This window comes from Mus caroli, unplaced genomic scaffold (assembly GCF_978045245.1).
Source record: "Mus caroli unplaced genomic scaffold, Mus_caroli_1 scaffold_7, whole genome shotgun sequence".
NCBI lineage: Eukaryota > Metazoa > Chordata > Mammalia > Rodentia > Muridae > Mus > Mus caroli.
In genome coordinates this window covers 34,950,886-34,975,146 of record NW_028227262.1, presented here as the reverse complement: position 1 = coordinate 34,975,146, position 24,261 = coordinate 34,950,886, and the positions used below count along the sequence as shown (strand labels likewise).

Sequence of the window (24,261 nt, the reverse complement as noted above, 5' to 3'; positions counted from 1 at the left end):
CCCGTAGCACAGTCTGTACAGGAGCACGCTATGGGATTCTCTGCTGTTTAAGACATGTGACTCTAAGGTGCCTAGGGGTGATCCCAGGCAGAAGTCAAAACCCCACCTTCTAGACATTTTACAGATGAGGAAACTGAGACCCAGAGTGGACAGGCTTGTCAAGGCCTCAGAGAGAGTAGTAGGAGTACTGAGGCCCAGGGCTGTGATGCAGGAATGTAACTGGGGTTACTGAGGCTTTGTGAGTGGTGACCCTCTAACAGGGGTGGGGGAAGGTGCTCTAGCCTTCTGCTATTCCGGGACCTCTCATCCTCTGGGTCTGCTCATAAGGGTTGGCTGGAAGCTTCCTACGGGTCTCAGCTTCCTAAGTTCTGGGCCCGATGGAGGAGGAAGATGGGCTGCCTTTCAGATGGCAAGAATGGCAAATATCGCCAAGCCATGAGAGAGCAGACTTTGTGGAAGGTTCCTAAAGTTCTGCACAACAAAGGCTTTATGCATAGGGACTAGGCTACCTCTAGCCCAGCCAGGCCCAGGCCCACTGCTACCTAGAGTAGGTTGGATGATCAGAAGAGAGTCTCGCAATCTCCTCATGTCTCCTCCACCCCCATCCCCAAGCCTCTGCAGTCCTCTCAAGGCTGAAAAGGAATAAGTCGGAAGGCCCCCAGGGAAGGAGAGTCTGTGTGCCCTCTTCCCATCTACACTGTGGAGCCTGTGTCACCCATAGCCAAGGACCAGCTAGAGCACACATGGAGGAAGCTGCAATGCCATGCAAATCGGGCTTGGTTTAGGCTGGGTTAGTTCTGGGCTCACAATCACCACAGTTACTCTAGGCTTACCTTTGACCAGCGTGTGCTTATCCGTGGGCGAGGAGCGAGCCAGCACCCTCAGCTTTGGCCAGATCTTGTCAATCCGCTCCTGCTCAATCTGGAGAGGGGTGTGGTATGTCGGTGGGGGTCACAGAGAGAAATCGAGCCCCATGCAGAGTCGCTGGGCTCTTCAGGGCACACCAGCTGGCTTCTGTTCAAGCATGCAGGGCCCATGCCTCCCGGCCCCCTCTGGAGCTTGGCCCACTTCAGAGCCTTTGCGGTGGGCGCATGCGCATGCGTACCTCCCCCTTCTCGTTGCGAATCCTCCGATTGAATTCTTTGCCTTCCAGGCACAGGAAGTCCTCTCCAGGGTGGATAATGCCACACTTGATGGCGATGGCCCTGGCTGTGTTGATATTGTCACCAGTGACCATGCGGACTGTGATACCTGCCCGCTGGCACTTGCGGATGGCTTCTGGGACCTGTAAGAGAAGGTAAGAGCCATGAGGGAGGGCATCATTTCGGTAGGTCTTCCTTGTCTTAAAAAACCCCAGGGCTGACTCTTCTCCCAGAAACCTCCCTAGGTAACTATCCAGGAGAGGCTGATGGTACCTGTGGCTTTCCTTTTATGCTTGCGACAGGCAATTGATCACAACACCCTCTGATTAAACCTGATAGGGTCTCAGAATTCTCAGCCCTCGGAGTACCAGGCAGCTACTACTTACTGACCATGATAGTCTATCCTGAGATGAAACTTACTGTTTCTGACCTGGACAAAGGGCATTGGAAAGACCCTAAAAAAACCATCCTTATGTCTGGCTTCAGGCAGGAGTGGAGAGTAGCAAACTAAGCCCATATAACTTATCCAGGCTTCACCTACAAGGTCCATGATCCATTCCTTGGTGTATTTTCAATGTTAGGGGTCAGGGGAGAGCCATGTGCATTTGAGGTCACTTTATTTGCATAGATTTAGAATAAATGCAAATGGTGCTTCTTCATGCTAAACAGGACGGAGAGGGACAAAGCACTGGGCTTTTGCTGACTGGATTGACACACTGACTTCTGGTCAGCCAGTCAGAAGGCAACAAGGCTCACTCCTCACTCCTCTCAGTAGCCTCCTCTCTTAGAGTGGTCAGGATGCAGAGCCAATGCTAGTGTTCACTGATGACCGGAATGAGTAACTGAACAGGGGCAGACAGAGACATGGCGAGGGGCACCTGCTGCAAAGTGTCCTTGTAAGAGAGAACATGCCACCGTGCACAGAGACCCAGAGCATGCTAGAATCTTGGGCCTGCCAGGTGAGCCCCGCACCCAACTCTTCTTGCACACAGTGGACCTGAGCCCTCACTGCCACCCCCACCTTGCCAAGCCACTGGAAAGGGTCTGACTAAACCCTGCAGCGTCCTCTGAGCTGCTTTATCAGTGACAAGCCCTTACTGTGAGAAAGTACCTTTGGGGTGGTTGAGGTGAAATGAGGATAGGACTGGCATCTTCATGAGGGGGAGATGAGGATACAGAATCACAGTTGTGTGTGTGCGCGTGCATGCACTTGTGTGTGCGACTATGTATGTGACTATATGTATGTGCATATGCATATTATATATGTATGATGTATGAGGATGTATATAAGCATGTGTATGATGTATGTGTGTGTTTGTGTGTGCATGATGTATATATGTGTGATATATGTGTATTTAAGTGACTATGTATGTATATGATAAATGTGTGTATGTGACTGTATGTATGCTTGTGTGTGTGTGTGTATAGGCCGCACACTTGCCTTCAGCTCCAGAGCTGTTGTTCTTTTAGAAACCTGTACCTTATATGACTTTAGTCCCTAAGGAGGGATTCAAGTGTTTCGAAGGTCCTAGAGTGAGTAGGGGCTTTGCATCATCTGACTCCATCCCTCTGTTCATTGCCTAGATCTGTCCTAGGCAACCCCAGCAGATGGTTGGCTTAGTTTCTGCTTGCACACCCCTGGTGATGGGTGCTCCCTTCCTCCCGGGTCTACTGATCCACAGTGAAGCTAGACTGGCTTGTGCTTTCGAAGAGCCTTTATTTTTCTCAGATGGAGAGTTCTTCGGTCATACCTGAACTCTCCTACAGAGATGGGGTCTTTAGGAGACATGGACTTTAGTGCAGGCTGAGACTAAGGGCTCTGGAAAGCATAGAGGAAGGCGAGTGGAGGAGAAACCATGGAGCGCTTCCTGGAGGAAGGGGTGTTTGAGCCAGTTCTATTCTGTTAAAAAAACAACTGAGGTTTTGGCATGAGGGAGTGTGCAGGAGCTCAGACCATGTAGATACAGCACACAGAGAGCAGTCAGGTCCACATTGCTGATCTCAAGGTATACAGAGAAAGCTCTGGGTGGGTGGGGGGCTTTGGGGCTGTGCTATATAATGTGTGTGTGTGTGTATCTTTCTATGTAGATCAGGTTAGACTTGAACTCACAAACAAACAAAAAACCCAAACAAAAACAGACAAACCAAACCAACCAACTAACCAACCAACCAACCAACCAAAACCATAAAAAAACCAGTTCTGGGAGAAGTACAAGGCTCCAAGCGCCCTGCTAGGCTTTCCCCTCATAAATCCAACATAGACTCTCACAAGAGCCAGCTATGCAGCACCTGACGCAGTTCAGGTCTGGAATGTTCTTTCCCTAAAAGTCCCATATGTTGAAGTTAGGTCCCCAGGGTGGTACTGTCCGGAGGAGCTAGAACCTTTAAGAGGTGGGGTGTCTGTGTTATGTGTCTTGGCAGGGACCTGTGGGACCTCCGTTTCTTCTGCTTTTTGCTTCTCAGCTCTGACATGAACTGTGTGCCTGGCTCTGTTGTGTGCTTCCGTCAGGATGCACTGTCTTGCCACAGGCCTACTGACCATCACCTGACACCTCTGAAGTCGTGAGCCCAGCTGGATCTCTCCTTTCCTGTTTATAAGCAGACTATGTCTAGTACTTTGTTACAGTAACGAAAAGTTAGGGTTTTCCATTTCCTTCCCTTTGCCCCCTGCCCCTGCTGCGGGGACATCCTCCCCCTCAGCCTTTCTATGGCAGCGTTTGCCTGTCTCCTACACTCAGACCTCTCTGCTCACGCAGCATCTCGAGCCCTCCAACCCAGGGGGACACTTCATTAAGTTGTTCTGTGGATTTTGTTTTTCATGCTCACTCATTCACTCAACAAACAGCAATGGAATATTCAGTTGTTCTGCGTGCCAAGGAGGATCGACATCATTAAGACTCAACTCCCAGGGGCATGGGTCTGCCTGAAATATGCTTTCCATATAAATAAAACCAGTGTTAACTATTTTAAAAAGTGGCTTCCTCTCTAAAATTATCCTAGATATTCTCACTGAGGAGAAGCAGGAAACGGGCGCTTCCTGTTGTCATTACATAAAGGCTTTTAAACATCTGCTGTTTCTGGTGACAGCCGGTGTCTGTGACTCTGAGGTCCCTGAACACCCCACTCTGGGTAACCCCCAGCCTGTCCCAGAGCGATGCTCTCCTGACAGCTTCCTCCAAGCTAGCTTCTGTCAGCCTTGGGATTGTTTTGAGTAGGGACTTTGGTGAATGCTTGGTGTTGCTTTGGCTTGGGTGGGCCTGAGTGGGTAAGGTGGTGAGGCAGCGGGGAAACTGACGCAGGTGAAGAGTGTTTACCTACAGTTGAAGAAAGTTGGGAAAGTGTGGGGACCCATGGCAGAGCCCCTCTGCTTGGGCCTCACTGTGCTGGAGCCTAATATGGGGTGCTAATGTGTGACTCCAGGAGCCATGTGCTGAGAAAAGGGACAGAGAACAGAGCCGGGAAAGCTGCAAGAGACACTTGACACAGGTGAGGACATTGTGGGACAAGTCACCCACAAAACTGGTGACAGGGGCTGCCTGTGAGGTGGGAACTGGGGCCTGGGTGTGGTGGGGGCTGCCTGTGAGGTGGGAACTGGGGCCTGGGTGTGGTGGGGGCTGCCTGTGAGGTGGGAACTGGGGCCTGGGTGTGGTGGGGGCTGACTGTGAGGTGGGAACTGGGGTCTGGGTGTGGTAGGTCTCACTGTGAGGTGGGAACTGGGGCCTGGGTGTGGTGGGGGCTGACTGTGAGGTGGGAACTGGGGCCTGGGTGTGGAAGGGGCTACCTGGGGCCTTGTCAGAATGAGGCTATAGATTCAGGTCTCAACAGGAGAAGACCCACTCCACCACACCCCACCTCACCCCACCCTACCCCACAGCTCTGCTAGTTTAACTCTGGGATCCACATAGCCCAACCTTCTCATTCTCGGACAGAAAAACTGAAGCCCCGGAGATGTTACCGCAGGCCACCTGTGGCGTTTCATATTGACTATATTGACAGCATCTGCAGTCATCTTGGAGTCAACTCTCTGGCCATGGCTGTGAGGGAGTTTCCAGGTTAGATTAACGCAAGTGGGAAAATCCTCCCTGGAAGTGGGCAGCATCTGTCTATGGGCTGGGGTCTCAGAATAAGTAACGAGGAGACAGCATTCATCTTTCTCGGCTTCCTGACCACAGATGTGATGTGACCAGTGCCTCTTGCCCCTCCCTCTCTGCCTTCTTCTCCAAAACAGGAGCTTGGATAGGCCTTTCTCCCTTAAGTTGCTTTGGTCAGGTGTTTGGTTTCACCTGACCAAATGAGAGAAGGAACTGATGAGAGAATATCAGAAGGGCGTGTTAAAGCGGGTGCCCCAACCCTATGCTGTCACTTGAGGAAGTGTGTGTGTGTCTGTGTGTGTCTGTGTGTGTGTGTGATTTTTACATGCCACAGTGCATGTGTGGTGGTCAGGGGACAGTTTTGTAGAGTTAGTGCTTTCGTCGCTCCGCCTTTACCAGAGTTCTCGAGATTACACTTAAGGCGATGGCTTGAGTGGTAGATGCTTTTATCCACTGAGCCAAGCCGCCTTGCTAACACTGTAGCATGCATTTCTGCATCCACATCCCAGCAGGCCATGGGTGAGATGGGGTACTGGGATGGATGACTGAGAACTGTGGGCAGGAGGATGGACTGAAGGAAGGTCTGGTGGGTGTAGGTGTGAGGCTTCTAGCAGCTGCTTCTGGTCTGAAGACGTCAGAGCCTGGAAGGAAAGGGCCTCTGAGTGGACACTCCTTCTGTAGATAGAAGATAAAGGTCCCAGCAAGCAGGTGGCTTGGTGGGGGCAAAGCTTGGGCTTGTGTCCAGCCAGCCCTTGCCAGACCTGTGTTTGAAACAAGAACTCTAGATGATAATGCTGTCATCCAAAAGTCCCAGGAGGCTCAGCCTTGCTCCAAGGTCCTGGGCACGGATCTCTCTAAGGATCTCTCTAGAGGCTTCTTCTCCTTCCAGCTTCTTTCTATGGCATCTGGGTCAAGGCCTAGGATACCAGGTCTACTCTGCATTCATCTATCTACTTAACAGTGAGACGTTAGGACTATGCTGGCCTCTCAGGGCCCAATGTGCTCATCTATAAACTGATGAATGAGGCCAAAGTTCAAATCTCCACTCACGGAAGTAATTGTGAAATCAATAACCAGCCTAGCATTCAAAACAGAAGTGGGGCAGGAGACGCTTCTGGTGGTTTTGACCTCACGGAATTCTTAGGTGGTTAAATGTATTGCTGACTCCTCTGTAAGGAGCCTTCCAAGGCTAGCAGGGGTGAGGGGGGTGTCAGTCTGGAGCCGGAGGAGGCTGCACAAAAGGAAGTACAGAGGGAGAGGCTGGCAGGGCATGGGCAGGTGGCCTGGCACACATCAGGACAAACCTCTGCCCAGTGATGTCCAGGAAGGCGATAATGCATAACTCATCTGGGAGGCCTGAGCCCACTTACTGCTGGTGACAACTGCAGCTGTCCCAGGGGCTGAAAACCATCTTCAGGGACTAGGAGTTAGACAGATCCCTGAGAGGCAGACAGATAAGAAGAGGGGCTACAAATAGACAATAAAGAGGCAAACTTTCTGTTCTGTTCTGTTTGGGGGAGGGAGGGAGGGAGGGGAAAAGGGAGGGAGGGAGAAAGGGAAGGAGAAAGAAAGAGAGAGAGAGGGAGGGAGGGAACAAGGAAGGGAGGGAGGGAGGAAGGGAGAGAGAGAGAGAGAGAGAGAGAGAGAGAGAGAGAGAGAGAGAGAGAGAGAGAGGTGGGAGAGAGATAAATAGCAAGAACACTGCTGGAGAGTTAGGATCAAGACTATTCACTCTCATGCATTCATCCCACAAGCCCCTGCCTATTCTGAAGGCCAGGCTGATGCCAGTACAGGATCCTGAGACATGACTCAGCCAGGAAGGCCATTAGATAGCCTTAATTTTGGGCAACTGACCTATAGGCTGGGTTTGGTGTTCCTATGTGTATAATCTGTTCCCTTACACTATCTCACGGGCATGTGTGGACATGGAGGAAGATACTGTTATGTCCAGGCTACTGATATGGCTCAGAGAGGTTATGCAGGTGGCTCAATGCCACACAGCCCATTGGATCTCTAATGCTAGTGCATGGGGATCCAGGTCTATCTGATGCCAGTGCTCAGTCTGATACCTCTCAGAACTTCCAGGATGTAAAAGTTCGTGTCTGTGGTCTGATTTCATTCGTTCTTTGGAAGACAAGAGTCCTACAGCAGCAAGCAGGAGCCTGGAAGACAGCTCTTCACCTACCTCCACGTTTATAAAGGGACTGCTGGAGCTCTGAGAGAGCAGGCAGTGGCCAGAGGCTCTAAGAGAACACTATCAGGGCAGGATACTGAATCCACTGTTGTTGGAAGAAGGTGTCCCCTCTGGGTATCAACACCAAATCTCACAGTCAAGGTCACCAAGGACCCACTGGAGCCTAAGTGGAAGCGGAGTCAGATCTTGTACCTGCGTCAGGCCCTGTGCTCTCTTGGTACCCTGGGTCAGGTGAATGCTTTCCCTGCCCTTAGCACTAACATCTTTCCATGAAGCCTAATTTGGTACTGGCAGACACATACCACACGACTCCTCTTCTGTGACTATGACAGGCCTGGAGCTGGACCACTCCTCCAGTACTTTTATTCTCATCACGCGGGTGAAGTCACCTGACCCTTCTGATGGGAATGTGACCAGTCATTAACTTAGAGTCCTGTCTCCCAGATGCCTGCTGAAGGCAGATTGGGGCTGTCATAGGAGGCTGGCCAGGGGACCTTATTGCTAAGCCACCTCTGGGCTGACAGAGACTACAAAACTGACAAAACTGACAGAACACTATGCCCTGGGTTCTCCTGGGTGGATGCCCTGTGTACCTAGCTGTAATGGAGGATGCCCTGTGTACCTAGCTGTAATGGAGGATGCCCTGTGTACCTAGCTGTAATGGAGGATGCCCTGTGTGCCTAGCTGTAATGGAGGATGCCCTGTGTGCCTAGCTGTAATGGAGGATGCCCTGTGTGCCTAGCTGTATTGGAGGATGCCCTGTGTGCCTAGCTGTAATGGAGGATGCCCTGTGTACCTAGCTGTAATGGAGGATGCCCTGTGTACCTAGATGTAATGGAGGATGCCCTGTGTGCCTAGCTGTAATGGAGGATGCCCTGTGTGCCTAGCTGTAATGGAGGATGCCCTGTGTGCCTAGCTGTAATGGAGGATGCCCTGTGTGCCTAGCTGTATTGGAGGATGCCCTGTGTACCTAGCTGTAATGGAGGATGCCCTGTGTGCCTAGCTGTAATGGAGGATGCCCTGTGTACCTAGCTGTAATGGAGGATGCCCTGTGTGCCTAGCTGTAATGGAGGATGCCCTGTGTGCCTAGCTGTAATGGAGGATGCCCTGTGTGCCTAGCTGTAATGGAGGATGCCCTGTGTGCCTAGCTGTAATGGAGGATGCCCTGTGTGCCTAGCTGTAATGGAGGATGCCCTGTGTGCCTAGCTGTAATGGAGGATGCCCTGTGTACCTAGCTGTAATGGAGGATGCCCTGTGTACCTAGCTGTAATGGAGGATGCCCTGTGTGCCTAGCTGTAATGGAGGATGCCCTGTGTACCTAGCTGTAATGGAGGATGCCCTGTGTACCTAGCTGTAATGGAGGATGCCCTGTGTACCTAGCTGTAATGGAGGATGCCCTGTGTGCCTAGCTGTAATGGAGGATGCCCTGTGTGCCTAGCTGTAATGGAGGATGCCCTGTGTGCCTAGCTGTAATGGAGGATGCCCTGTGTGCCTAGCTGTAATGGAGGATGCCCTGTGTACCTAGCTGTAATGGAGGATGCCCCGTGTACCTAGCTGTAATGGAGGATGCCCTGTGTACCTAGCTGTATTGGAGGCTTGGGGTCCAGATCATAATAGCTACATCCCATGGGCCGAGAGGTTTCTGCAGCTAGGCAAGCCCTATACCCGTCTCTAGGCAGACAGGAGGGAAACACCCTTGGTGACTGGGGGGACAGTATGAATACTGTTTTCAGTCAGAGCGGCACCTGTGTGGGGAGTCCTTCCCAGGTCCCTCCAAGTAGACAGTTGCTAAACATGGCTACATTGGTTTTAGAGTAGAAACGTTTGAGAGCCAAAGGATCCTGATCCTGTTACATGTGGATCTGAAGCTGAGAGAGCTGAGCAGACAGAGTCCCCGGGTCACTCATGGCCCCTGTCCCCGAGCTCGCTGGCGTCAGGGCCTACCTCAGGTCTCACTGGGTCTTCGATGCCCACCACGCAGATGCATGTGAGTTCATTGAGAATGTCATTCTCATTGTCCCAGTCAGGCTCAGGGCTGCTGGGGAAGTCACGATAGGCCACGCAGATGGTACGGAGCCCGTCACAGGCCATGGGCTCGATCACTTTCTTAACCATCTCATCCCTGTCTCGGGGCCGGAAGACACGGGCTTCCCCTGCCCCACTGAGGATCTTGCAGCACCTGGGGGTGGGAAGGAAAGGAAATGAATGAAGCCCACCTACCTTGGTCATCAAATGCCCACCAGATCTGCTTCCCAGAATGCCTCAATGCATGCAGTAGGCCTGGAGTGCAACCAGGTGGCCTTTATAATATTTGTCCCAGGCTCCTCAGCTGTCTGCTTTTTGCTGTGTTTGGGAGGTTCCAATTGCCAAGAAAAGTCACACCATAGATGAGATAGCTTGGGAAGCCCTACCCACCCAGGCTGGTGCTTTCTGCTTTGCCTGAGGAGCATCTAATAAAACAAAGGTGTAGGCCAGCTTCATGGTTCCAAACAGTCTGGGTAAGACAGGGATCAATGGTCTGTTTCTCTTCACTTCCCTGCTATCCTTGCTCTCTCTTTGAGAGAGGGTCTCAATGTAGGCCAAGCTGGCTTCGAACTCAGAGCTCCTCTTGCCTCTGCCTCCTTAGAGCTGGGATTAGTGTGCATCACCACGCCCAGATTCTTTTCCTTTCATTGAGATGACTCTAACATACTACAAGTCAGGGTTGAAAATCTCTGGGCTTGACCAGTGTACAAATGGGGAAACTGAGGTTCGGGGGTGGGGTAGGGTCAGGGGAAGTGACTTGCTTAGATCCAGCCTGCATGGGGATGGTGATGTGTGATGCAAATGGGGCTTACTTTTTGAGCACAATCTCCGAGGCGCCCTTGCTGTACATGCGGAAGCTCTCGTCGGGCATCTTGATGACGGTGCTCATGGACTTGCGAACGGAGTTGAAGGTGTACACCTTATACAGCTTCTCCTCTGGCATCTGGCTGCGCACCGGCTCGTAGTCTTGCCTCAAGTCCAGCACAAAGCCCAGCAGGCCGCACTCTGTCTTGTTGCCCACCTGCCTGGGCAGGGCTCCCTCTTTTTCTGGGGGCTGTGGAGAGAGGTGGGTGGCTTGTGCAGGGCAGGACTCACCACAGAGTAGCCGCTGACCTGGTTATCATTTTGACCCCGAGGCTGCTGCATGGCTGAGCCTCCAGGAATCCAGGGCTCCTGGTGGCTAAGATGCGGGCCTCTGAGACATTCCAGGCTAGTCTTGGTTCTGGGGCTGGTCATTAAGAATTTTATTGTTTTTTAGAATTATGAATGATTTCTGTTCTAGTTTCCATTGTGATAAAAAAAAAAACTATGACTAAAAGCAACTTGGGGAGAAAATGGTATATTTTAGCTTACATGTCCTGATCACAGTCCATCATTAAGAGGAGCCAGGGCAGGCACTCAAGGCAGGGACCTGGAGGCAGGAACTGAAGCAGAAGCCATGGAGGAACACTGTTTAATGATTTGCTCCTTGTGGCTTGCTTAACCTGCTTTCTTACACAACTCAGGACAATCCAGGGAAGGCACCTCCCACAGTGGGCTCTCCCACATCAGTCTTTAATCATGAAAAAAAAATATGTCCCAAAAGCTTGTCCACAGGCTTATCTGATGGAGGTGTTCTCTCAGTTGAGGTTCCTCTACCTAGATGACTCTAGTTTGTGTCATATTAACACAAGCCAAACAGCACATTATACGGCATTAAAAAAAGACAATGATAAAAGAAATAGTCAGACAGCATCATAAATGCTTCGAACTCTTCGCATGTTTTGTGATTGGGTCTGTCTCATGTAGCTCAGGCTGAATTTGAACTTGGCACACAGCCAAACATGTTCTTAAAAGTCTTGATCCTCTTGTCCCTAGCTCCCAATTGCTGAGATTACAAGCATGTGCCAAAATGTCTAGGCAGATTTTTTTTCCTTTCTGTTTTTAAAAGTTGAACCCCTCTCTGTATTTATTTTTCATCTGCAGAACTTACCATTTGACCTAGAACTGGTCTCGATCTTTGATTTGTTTTAAATCATCACCGGGTGTGTATTGTGGCTTTTTATTTTAAGGTTGATGAAAACTAACACAGGAGGCCCTCTGGTACTCTCCTCACAGCTTCTCCCAGTGTTAGCCTCTCACATCACCATAGCAACAGTATCACAACAAGGCAGGGACACAGATGCAATCAAAGCAACCTCACTCAGACCTGCATGTCTACATGTGGCCTTGCTTCTTTAGCAAGGCATGACATGAATTCCTGGAAGCACCCCGATGTCTAAAGAGGAGAGTTTACCATGTGTTCTTGTCTCTTCCTTCGACAGCCACAGTCTGCCATCTCTCTGCCTTTTGCCACCCATTTCCACACCTCTGACCACCTCATCTCTCTTTTTCCTTTGGGGTAGTGTTAGAGAGCACATACTGGTCTTTGTACTTGCTTTACCACTGAGAGACATGCCTAGCCCGTAGTGTTAGTCATGTCAAACATGGTGCATACACGAAAGTACACAGGATGTCATTGATGGAGACTGGCATTTTTACTCAGCACAAGCCTCTTGAGAACCATGCCTTTCAGTCCACAGTGTGGGCAGACCATCTTCATGATTGTGGTTTAAGTTAGAACACACAGAAGAGCTATTTCTCTCTCTATAAAAATTGGCCGAATGGGGCTGGAGAGATGGCCTAGCTGTAAACATACACATGAGGACCTGAGTTTGAACCCCAGCCCCCACAGGAAAACCTAGGAGTGGCGGTGTGTACTCATAATGCCAGAACTGGGGAGTCAGAGACAGGAAATTTTCTGAGCTCGTTGGCCAGACAGCTGAGCAAAATTGGTGAGCCCATCTTCTATGAGAGACTCTGTCTCAAAAAGTAAGGTGAAGCCAGGCCTGGTGGTGCACACCTTTAATCCCAGTACCCAGGAGGCAGAGGCAGGCTGAGCTCTGCAAGTCTGAGGCTAGCCTGCACTATATAGTGAGATCCTGTCTCAATCAATCAATCAATCACAATTGAGGAAGATATCTGGTATCGACCTCTGGCACACACACACACACACACACACACACACACACACACACACACAGTGACCTTGAGTGGCATGTAGCTGTGTCTTGCTTATTGAAGGCTCTTGCTATTGGGAGGCTGAACCCCTGCTTGCACTCAGCCGCTCCACAGTCTGTTCGTGAGGCTGGTTTGTGTTTGCTGCTCCTTCTAAACTACTCTCTAAATAAACACAACCGGTGTGTCCTTCCTCTCTCCCTTCTCTCCACTTGCTCCTTTGACACATCCTTTAAGCATCTGCTGGCCCTCCAGCATCATTGCCCGTCCCAGAGGCTTAGAAAAACATGGGCTGCTCCTGAAGATTCCTTGTCCTTTCCCTGGTGGGCAAAGTCCTTCTCTTCCTTAAGGACAAACTCAAATATCTCCTTGGATTTAAAAAACAGCCAGCATGGGTCTATCTCTTGTATTTTAATTTCTTCCAAGTTCCCAGGGCAAGCATGGAGCCCAGCACATAGTAGGTGCTTACCTACTATTTGCTGATGGCTCAAGGTCGACTAGTTGGCTGGGAAAGATGTAGGACAGTTGGGTCAGTATGAGATGCTTGCACAGGGTGAACAAGGGGCTGCTAGGAGTGCAGCTCTGCAAATGCACACACTCCCTCTAGCACCCCACCCCCAGACACCTACCTACCCATCTCATTAAAAATTACTGTGTAGTTACTTGGCTGGTGGGCCTTCTGGAGCAGTAATGGCTGCTGGAGATAACCCTAGGCCTGGAGATATTTGAAGAGGAACAAATAGCAATGGTTATATCTTCGTCCCCTCTACCCAAGAAGTGGCTTTGCCTGGGTCTCAGACAGTCCTGCAAAAGAGGCTTTTTGAATATCTATCCTCACCCTCCTTGACATTGCCCAAGAAAGCATCCAAGGCAAGAAAAAGGAGGAGTCAGGATGCCAGCCTGGGGCTTGAGAGATGAGTTCAGCAGTTAAAAGTGCTCGGTATTAGCCGGGTGTGGTAGCGCATGCCTTTAATCCCAGCACTTGGGAGGCAGAGGCAGACGGATTTCTGGGTTCAAGGCCAGCCTGGTCTACAGAGCGAGTTCCAGAACAGCCAGGACTACACAGAGAAACCCTGTCTCGAAAAACCAAAAAAAAAAAAAAAAGTGCTCAGTATTTACTCATAAGGCCAGAGTTTGGACCTTAGAGCCCATCCTGGGTAGCTCACAATGCCTATTACATCAGGTCTTGGGATCTGACGTCCTCTGCTGTCCTTTACAGGCACCCACAAACACATGTACATGCACACCTACACAAACACATATACATAGCCACCCATGGATACACATAAGTAAAACATAATAAAATTTAATTAAAAAAAAAAGATGCTAGCCTATGCTCAGGGCTAGGGGGCCTCTCCATCATCAGTGGGGCATCTTTCTGGCTTATGATCTACTCTTGAAGCCCTGGTTTAAAATGGCCTGGGGAGCAGACTAGAGTTATGTGGGGATATAGACATTAGCAGGTAGTGATCCCAAGACCCATGGATGCCAAGGAGGATAGAACATTTCAAACGTGCACACAGTTTTCCCATCTGTGAAATGGGGGGATTGGAGTCGATAAAAAACACCAGCCATCTCCACATCGGAAGGGTGTAGTGAGGGATGGTGGCAGGTTCCTGAGCGACTGACCTAGCACCAAGGACAGGCACAAGGATCAGAACATCCCCTGGCCACCTCAGCCCTGCAAATCTGAGGCTTGGCATCAGGTGCCTTGGAGGAATGTCCCACGCTTAGGTCATGGGAAGCAGAGACATCCTGGAGACAACTCCTCCCTGAAAATGAACTTGAGATACTAAATTCCAGGACCATCCCTTTGGCTCACTAAATGCAGTTACATCGTACTTTAAAAACTAATTTTATAACTAACTTTCTGGTGATTCCAGAGTTTATGTGTTTTCCACCGCAGTGTTCCACCCCTCTGCTAATGAGAGAAAATGACGATACAGAGGCCTTAAATAAAAATACCTAATTACTTATTTGCCCAAGAGAGCTGAGCAGTCATGCCTGCCAAGCACCCAGCATTTTATTACCCTCTGTGAAATATTTTAATTTTCCTCTAAAAGGATTTCAAACAATCCAGTGTTGCAAATGGCAGAGCTGCCTCCTCCGTAATTCAATTTGTTTCTCTGAACTTGAGCTCTGAAATCGCCTACGTGCCTTATTAAGAAGCAGAGGCCCTCCCCTCTTTGCTCCTGACTTTATTCTTCCTGACACACTCTGAGGTTTTCGCTCCTGTGTTCCAGCTGCAGGAGGTGTCTGCATTATGGGGCTCCTGCTCTGTGGCAGGAATGGAACTGCTCAGAAGGAGGGAGGGGCCTCGGCTTCCCTGCCCCCTCCCCATAAGCTGCTCTTGCTACACACCTGCTGAAGCCAGGTCTGGGCTGCTGCAGGTATTTCGAATCAGTTCTGGAGTCCCCCACGCCTGCTTGGGTGTTAAGCCCCTGCGCTGTGCAGGGTGAGGCTGTGGGCCTATTATAGATGGACCAGTCAATGCTTCTGTCTTGTGATGCTGGGGAATGAATTCAGTCAAAATCAATACAAGATGATTTGAAGAGCTACAAACAATAAATACAGTTAGGGAAAAAAATGGGACTAAGGGCTTGGTGTGAGATGGCTCAGCTGGTAAACGTGCCTGCTGCCAAGTCTGAAGACCTGAGTTCAAGCCCCTGAAGCCACATGGTTGAAGGAAAGAGCTGACTCCACAGTGCTGCCCTCTGACATCAAGTAAGCCGTGGTGGCATCTGCACTCACACACAGCACACACCCATGCCCACGAATACGTAAAATTAAAACCAAATACCCAGTGTGCATCACCTCACAGCCATTATGATGCTACTATTAAGTAACAGAAGTTTCAAGAAATAACACATGTTGGCAAGAATGTGAAGTGCCCGGAACCCTTGTACAGAATTAGTAAGAACATGAGACGATGCAGACACTGCAGAGAGCTGGAAGCCCCTGAAACACTTGATCTAGAGAAACTGTGTCACACAGCAAAGTGTACTTCTGGACATCTTCTTAAAACAGTGGCTGCCAGGAACTCAAAGAGACCTTAGTGAATTCACATCCATGGTGACTAAGCTGTGGAAGCAACGGGCAGCTGAGTGGAAACACAAACTGTGGCTTACACATATTATGGAATAATGCCAGCCTTAAATAGGAAAGACCTCCTGACATCTGCTATTACACGGGTGAAGCTGAGGACACGATGATAAGAGAAATAAGCCACACAAAGGTCTGATCTTAAGAGGTGTCAACTCTTAAGAGATGGAGGGTTGAGCGACTGCCCAGAACTCAAGGAGGGGGTGACAGAAGTTGGTGTTAATGTAGCCAGAGGTTCAGTTTTGCAAGACAACAAGTGTATGGTAGGGTCACAGCCATGGGAATGTGGGTAATCCTACTAGCACATGTGTTTAAAAGATCGGAAGGCCAAGATGGCTAAAATGGGCAGATCTCATTACGTGCAAGATGGCTAAAATGGGCAGATCTCATTACGTGCTTTATTACAATGAAAGAAAATACCCAAGCAAACTCCATGGTAGTCGATACTTTGAATATTAAATACCCTGTAAGAGTCAAAACATCTTAGAGACTGACACTGTTAGGAGGTGGTAGAGTCGGTGTCTTAGAGTCACTGAGTGTCTCCCAAAGGGGGACATTCTAGGACGCCAGTCCCCTCGTCCTGATCGCTTTGGCTTCCTGCCACCATGGTGACTGGCTCTCTCTGCCACAAGTATATCTCCCCCACGATATGTGGTCTCATCACAGGCCCAAAGCAAAGCCCCCACTGATCACAGACGGAAACCAACTACGGTATCCCTTGTTCGAAGCTGGTTTCTCTTGAACATCTGTTACATAGACACCAAGGTTGATAAAGTGTAATTTGGTTATTGTCCACATGACTGGCTTCCTGGGACTAAAGCCTCATCCTGAAGGACAGACAGTGGCAATGAAATCCCCTCCCTTGCCATGTCTGGATTAGTCACCAGATGTGGCCACTTCACTCCAAGTTGCCTCTGTTGCCTGCTGAGCCAGTTGCTCACAGGCAGGCCCCTCAGGCAGCAACCTTATGGCTCCCAGGAGGTGGGACTGCTATGTCCAGGTTAAAGCTGTGGGCTCTGAGGCCCCTGGAGGAGAAGTGGAATTGCTCACTATGCAGTTGAGCCAGGACCTGTCCCTGATTCTGCACTCACTACAACTGTTGGTGGCTCCTGTCTAACCTCTGGAATGCTGTCACTGAAAGTGACAGGGATTGCACACTGGATTCATTTCTGCCTGCTTCCAGCACCGTGGGCCAGGCAGAGACCAACTGTTCAGCTGATTGATAAATCTACGGTCTGCGTGGAGTGCTGCCAACAGGAGAATAGATAGGGTGAATTTTGGCTCTTTGTCACCTAAGGGCCTGTCTCCCCAAGAGCTTCTAAGATACCAGGTTTATTGACGAGAACAAGGTGACTTTAAGCCATCCAGTGAACCACGAGATCTCTCTGAGAGGCTGGGGAACAGGAGGATGATCAGGTGTCCAGGACACAAGAGTCCCTGTGACATGGGACACAAAATCCATGGAGACCTTCCCAAGCTCCCTATGCTGCAGATGCACTGCTCATATGTGTGTGCTGCTCATAGGGACTGAGATCCGCCATGTGGATAGTGTGTGGTGTGCTTAGATGGCATGTAGTATATGTGTGTATGGTATACGCAGTGGCTGAGAGGGGTGTGTTACATATTACAGGTGAGTATCATGCATGCTTTGTGGGATATAGCATGTATGCTGCGGAGCGTATGTTGTATGTGGTGGATGATGGTGTGTGATGTGTATATGTACTGTACGTTGTACCATATGCTGTGATAGTGTGATGAGTGGCATGAGTGTGTGGGGTAGAGAGAGAGTACATTCTGTGTGCTGGTCTTTGTGATGTGTTATATGGGGTTGTGGGAAAAGGTATTGTGTATTGTATAGTATGTGTTGTGTGTGCTGTGCTGTAAGGGATGCATGTGATGTGCATTACATGTTATGGTATCCTGTGTTACATGTAATGTGTGTCTTGGCATGAGAATGTGTGATGATCTGAGAATGTGTACAGATGTGAGGAGTGTGCTGGTGTGAGGAATGTGCTGGTGTGAGGTGTGCGAGGTGTGAGTTGTATGCTGGTGTGAGTTGTTGTGAGGTGTGTGAGGTGTGAGTAGTATGCTGGTGTGTGCTGGTATGAGATGTGTGAGGTGTGAGGAGTGTGAGGTGTGTGCTGGTGTAAGGTGTGTGCTGGTGTGAGTTGTGTGAGGTGTGAGGAGTGTGAGTTGTGAGTTGTGAGTTGTGAGGAGTGAGTTGTGTGAGATGTGAGGAGTGTGAGGTGTGAGGAGTGTGAGGTGTGTGAGTTGTGAGTTGTGAGTTGTGAGGAGTGAGTTGTGTGAGATGTGAGGAGTGTGAGGTGTGTGAGGTGTGAGGAGTGTGAGTTGTGAGTTGTGAGGAGTGAGTTGTGTGAGATGTGAGGAGTGTGAGGTGTGAGGTGTGTGAGGTGTGTGAGGTGTGTGAGGTGTGAGGAGTGTGAGTTGTGAGGAGTGTGAGATGTGAGGAGTGTGAGATGTGAGGAGTGTGAGATGTGAGGAGTGTGAGATGTGAGGAGTGTGAGATGTGAGGAGTGTGAGGTGTGTGAGGTGTGAGTTGTGTGAGGTGTGTGAGGTGTGTGAGGTGTGTGAGGTGTGAGGTGTGTGAGGTGTGTGAGGTGTGTGAGGTGTGAGGTGTGTGAGGAGTGTGAGGTGTGAGGAGTGTGAGGTGTGTGAGGTGTGTGAGGTGTGAGAGGTGTGTGAGGTGTGAGAGGTGTGAGTTGTGTGAGGTGTGAGGGTTCAGGTGTGCAAATGTAGCAGTGTGGGGCACAGGCTGAAGGGTGGGATGCTGGGATTACTAGCTCTGTCAGAACTCGTATCCCCATCTGGGGTCCTTTGCTCTTGCCATCTTTCTATAGAGGTCCTGTTTGTAAAAGATGGAAATCAGGATTGCTGCTGAGTTTAATGCGATGGCTCCCATCATTTTACCCACCCCAAGCCACCACCTCCTTCAAGTCTGCCAAGTCCCTTCTTGGTTTACCCACACTGAAGAGGTCTTGGCCAGAGTCTAGCTGCAGCATGTGGTCTGAGTAGAAGCCGTTGAGTCTCCCTGGAGACTGGATCCTGGCTTTGAAGCCAGGACCTGGTTCAAGGGCATCTCTACCTCCCACGGGCACCTCGCTCTCCCTCTCATGGGCACCTCACCCTCCCTCGGCCTCCCTATCCTCAGCCTAGCAGCATGAGTCACAGTGATGCAATCAGTAGATCCTTTCCACCATTTAGTCACGTTCTTCAGGCTCCCTGATCAGGTGGCACGGTAGCCACCTTAGGAATAGGCACTCTGGGACTTCTAACAAGGCACAATTGGACTCATCTGTTCAGAAACTCCCTTGTCAGGGCTATGTTCCTTCTGATCTCTGGAGAGATTTATTTTCTCTCCATAGTCCCTCAGGCTCTGGGCTTTCACATGGCTTCAGCTCTACACACAGCCATCCTCCGTGTAATATTCAAATGTTAAGTACCAGGCCTGTTGGCTTTGACGAGCCCATGCCTGCTCAGGAGCATCCATTAAGGCTGGAGTGAATGTGGATGGAAGAGCATGTCTTCCTGAGAAGGCAGAGAGCTGTTTGAACTGGAGGAAAGCCATTTCCATCGGAACACTTGGCTGTGACTCTGAGAAGGGCAGAGTGACAAGAAGCCAGAAGTCTTGAGGTTCAAAGAGCTGGAGACTACAAAGGCAAAGCTTGGCCTGTGTGAGAAGAGCTTTGAATAGGATTTCTGAGGCCGGGAAGCAATTTGTGACAAAAAGATGACTCATGTAGTTTTCCTTGGAGGTCAAGTCTAGATCGCAACCATGCATGGTAAGAGTGGAAGGAAAAGACCCCTGTTCTCTGAAGGGATGGTGCCTGAGCTTGAGGCTGGTCTGTAGGCCCTCTCCCAGCCTCCCTGCCTGCCACCTCAGCCCCCACCCACCCTCCATCTGTGCTTCGGTGGGTTTCCTGAGGATTGGGGGTTGCGGGGACTATCAGAGGCTCATTTGTGGCCTAAAACCCCTTAGCTCTGAGCTTCATCTCTCATCCTCATGTTTCCAAAACGAGTTGAGTATCTCTAGGTTTGCAGGTCTCTGTGGCGCTGTTCTTGCCTGGAATGCCACAGGCCCTCTGTCTCTGGATTCTCGGGGCCCTCTGCTATGTGGTGGCCGGGAGCCACTGTGAACCTTTGATCCTTGTCTTAAGATCTTCTAGAGTCCTGGGGCTACTGGTGTGAGCATCACCTCTGCTTCGTGCAAAGCTGAGATTGAACCCAGGGCTTCCTGAGTGTGAGGCGAGCTTGTAGAGAGAATTTCTTATCTATGTATGGAAGCATCACTTGTCAATAAAATGCTGTTGGCCTATTAGCTTATGCAGGGAATAGGGAGGTGGAAATTCCAGTACAGAGAGAGGAATTCTGGGACAGAGTCAAGTGTGGGAGAGATTAGCCCCAAACTCTGAGGAAGATGGTCACATGAACCTGAGGAGAGGTAGCCAACCACGTGGTGAGGATTAGAATAGAATAAATTGGATAATTGAGTTACAAGCTAGTGGGAACAAGCCAAAGCTTTTGGCCTAGGCCATTATTCATACATAATTCACTCTCAGAGTCATTATTTCAGGAACTTGTGTGCGAGTGGAAAAGCCTGTGGTTACAGGAGCACTGTACCAGCCGAGCTGCTCCCCAGGCTCTGCCTGTTGTTTCTGAAGAATAAAAGACATAAGCAAATCAAGAGGTCTCTGGAATACCAATGCAGCCTTTGGATCCAAAGGCAGGTTTGGAGAAGTTCAGCAGTCGGGAGGCAGCAATTGAGCCCTGGTGTTGCCTTGGTCTGGATTTGGGGTCCATATCTACCTTTTACTGCCATGGGAAAAGGTATGGGGATGTTCCTGAGACTCCTCCCACCTCATTCTTACTCATTTACTGTCCGGTGTAGCCATCTACCTATGCACATCTACCCACCTATGCAGTCTTCCGCACCTCCATCCATCCAGTCACTCACCCATGCTCATCTACCTGTCCACGTTTTACATTCACTGATTCCTATCCATCATTCCAACCATCTACCCACCTACCTACCCACCTACCCATTTCCATATATCCATCCGTCCTTATTCAACCATTCATGTACCCACATCTGTCCATCTACCCACCCAACTACCCACATCCATTCCACTACCTATATACTTAGAATAATCCATATATATTTTTCCATTCATGCATCTACCATCCATGCATTCATCCATCAATGCATCTACCCATCCATGCTCCATGCATCCATCCATCTCTCCATCCATCCATCTATCTATCCATCCATCCATTCATGCATCCACCCACCCATCCACCCATCTATCTACATACATATGTCCATCTATCCAACAGTACATCCATCCAACTACCATATCCATTCATTCATTCCCCACTCATATTCATGAAGCTACTCAACATCTATCAAAATCCATCTCTCCCTCATCTATCCACCCACAACCTTCCATCCATCCATCCACTTACCTACCATATCATCATTTTCTCCCTCTCCCTCCTTCCCTTTCTCCTTTCCCTCCCTCCCTTCCCACTGACCATACATTTATTTACTTATCTCACCACCATCTAGCATTTCTCAGAAGTCTATTCCAGTAGACCAGAGGTTACTTAATTGTTGCTCACTGCCACGGAACATACAGCCTTCAGGAGACACCAAGGACACAGACAGCTTTTCACACCGAGGGTTAAACATCGTGTAGGAGCCATGCCCTGACCATAACCCTGTGTCCTGGCCAAGCCTTGGTCCCAGTCCTGGTGGAAAGACACTGTATCTTTCTCCCATGTCCTTTTGCATGTTTCACTCTGTCCTTCAGTGTGGAGCACCAGCCTTGGCTTGCAGGGCAGATGGATGTGCTGGGTGGTTTTAACTTGACATACACAGTTGTCATTTGAAAAGGGAAAGTTTTCATATCATTGCTTTTGTTTTTAAGAGACAGGGTTTCTCTGTATAGCCCGGGTTGTCCTGTAATTAGCTCTGTAGACCAGGTTGGCCTTGAACACAGAGATCCATTTGCTTCTGTCTCCTGTGGGCTGAATTTAAAAGTATGTGCCGCCGGGCGTGGTGGCGCACGCCTTTAATCCCAGCACTCGGGAGGCTGAGGCAGGCGGATTTCTGAGTTCGAGGCCAGCCTGGTCTACATTGTGAGTTCCAGGACAGCCAGGGTTATCCAGAGAAACCCTGTCTCAAAAAGGAAAAAAAAAAAGTATGTGCCACCATAGCTGGCTTGGGAAGAGGGGCTTTCAATCGAAAAACATGCCTGCCTTTATAAAGCTGGCCTGCAGGCATGTATATAGTGCATTTTCTTAATGATTAATGTGGGAAGGGCTAGCTCATGGCAGGTGGAGCCACCCTTGGGCTGGTGGTCCTGGGTACTATAAGAAAGAAAGATGAGCAAGCCACAAGTGAGGGAGCCAGTAAGCAGCACTCTTTCATGGTCTCTGCATCAGTTCCTGCCTTGACTTCCTTCAGTGATGGACTGTTACCTGGAAGTGTAAGCTGAATAAACGCTTTCCTTCTCAAGTTGCCTCTGGTCAGAGTGTTTTATCACAGCAACAGAAACCAGTGAAGAAAATGAACTTCTATCTCTTCTTGGGGGTTCACCTGGATCAGGAAAGGAACTCCCAAGACACCCTTAGCCTGATGTGGATGGAAGGGCCTGGGTATGAAGCTGACCCTCAGGACTCCAGGCCTTTTCCAAGCCCAGCATAGGGGGTGAGCTATGTTGGTTGGAGCTTCTAATTTGGACCTTCTGATGGAGCGGGTATCTTTAGGGCCTGCCTTTGCCTCTAGCTGCCTGTCAGGCTTTGGGAAAGACCCATTTCCTGACCACAGCAATGCCCAGTGTCTGACTGTCTCTCAGCCTCTGCTTTATTACCAGTGGAGTGCTCTCAGCAAGGCGATTCACTGATGAATCAAGACAGCAGTTCTACCACACCCCGACCACATGCCAGGCCGTGAGCTGGCACCTGCCACTCACAAACTTGTTGCCTACCACAATCCAATCCTTTCTCTTGAGAAATCGAAGAATAGAGAGGTTGAGTAACTCTTTCATTCACACAGTTAGGGAGGGGTTTGAAGCCAGGCAGGCATTGGCATCTTAACTACTACCCACTTAACACCATTAGCTCCTATGCTAATGGATGTCAGCCCATGGCAAAGAGAACTGTATGGACAGACAGCATTGCTTTACAGGTACAGGGGTCCTTGGGTGCCAAGCTTTGTGACATAGCAAGGGACCCTGTTGCCCAAGAGGTAAGTGACCTCTTGACTTGTGTTACAAATCTAGTACCACAGGTCCTGGGGCCTGGCAAGAATGAAGATATTCTAAAGTAGTGGTCCTTTAATACAGTTCCTCCTGTTGTGGTGACCCCCAACCATCAAATTACTTTCATTATTACTTCATAATTGCAATTTTGCCACTGTTATGAATTGTAATGTAAATATCGGATATGCAGGAAATCTGATATATGACCCTTGTCCTTCAGTCCCCAAAGGCATCATGACCTACAGGCTGAGAACCATTGTTCTAAAGGGACATATATGTCCCTCCCTTTGGCTTATCAGACCACTCTCTGATAAGTCCAGGACTTTCCCCAGGACTCTTAGACTGTGAGAAGAAAAAGGCAGAAGCCTGGTGCTAGCCAGAGGGGGGTGGTGGCTGGGCTTATTTTCTGAAAAAGATCTCACACAGTTCTGACTTGTCAGACCCTTGCATGAGAGATTGCAGTCCAGACAGTGATGGATTGGTGATGGTGGTGGTGGTCGTAGGGGCTGACCCTGGCCAGAGCTGTCTAACTATGGGTGCCCTTTGCCTTCTATTGAAACAAACCTCATGTCAGGGTTTGGGGTAGGAGTGGGTCTCCCTTTGTTCCTCTTCCAAATATGACCACATTGAACAAACCTCCCCGCCCTTCTTGCTTTCCTCTATGAAGCTTGTCTTTGATTGATCTACTGAGGTTGAGTGGGCAAGCCTGGCTTGTAAGGATGCTGTCAGTATGTAGACCCTGCTCTAACACCACTTAACATGGCTTCTTTCCCAGCCTTGGCAGCCACACCTTCACCCTGGGTAGACTGCTGACCTCTGACTTTGATGCCACCTACACACAGCTTCATCTTATTGAAGACACCACCAGAGTCCCCTACCAGCCTCTGAATCACTGCTCCATGGAGATTCACCACTGTAGCCAGAGGCTTCCCTGCAGTCCTCTAGACAGATCCCCCAAACTCCTTCTGACAATAAAGGACACACAGGCATCTCACTCCAAGCCCACTCCATGGCCACCCTCTGCCACCCTGCTCTGGGGCTGCCTGCTCCTCTCTGCCAAATCTGCAGGACAAAATCATTAGCTGTGTCTCGCTATTTTCGGAAAGCTCTGGGGACGGAATAAAGCATCTCTGATCTCCCGAATTGGGGGAAAGGAGATATGGATGTTGTCATTTTTGGTATCCTTCCCGCCTTGGTGTCCCATTACATGTGTTCTCCAACCTGCTCTCCCTGCCCTGCCCATTGTTACTTTGCTTTCCTTAGCCTGCAGCCCCAGTGTGGCAGGGATGGCTGCTCAGCTGGTGGGGGTGCAGACCTTGCTTCCTCCTTCCTCCACCAGCCCTGCCCCACTGCTGCTGACTCTCTTGCTCTTCAATAACACAGCACTTCTG

At 49.8% G+C, this 24,261-nt stretch overlaps 1 protein-coding gene across 10 annotated transcripts in view; it reads right to left on the bottom strand.

Annotated features, from left to right (window-relative positions):
- Window positions 1-24,261, bottom strand: part of Atp2b2 (ATPase plasma membrane Ca2+ transporting 2) — a 299,058-nt gene that overhangs the window by 17,001 nt on the left and 257,796 nt on the right. For all 10 annotated transcript variants that reach the window (XM_085840156.1, XM_029478499.2, XM_085840155.1 and 7 more), the window contains 4 exons: window positions 10,265-10,506; window positions 9,372-9,606; window positions 1,106-1,285; window positions 834-921 (listed from right to left, as the gene is read on the bottom strand). In XM_085840156.1, the coding sequence (XP_085696282.1) occupies window positions 834-921; window positions 1,106-1,285; window positions 9,372-9,606; window positions 10,265-10,506 (745 nt within the window). The remainder of the gene's footprint in view (window positions 1-833; window positions 922-1,105; window positions 1,286-9,371; window positions 9,607-10,264; window positions 10,507-24,261) is intronic.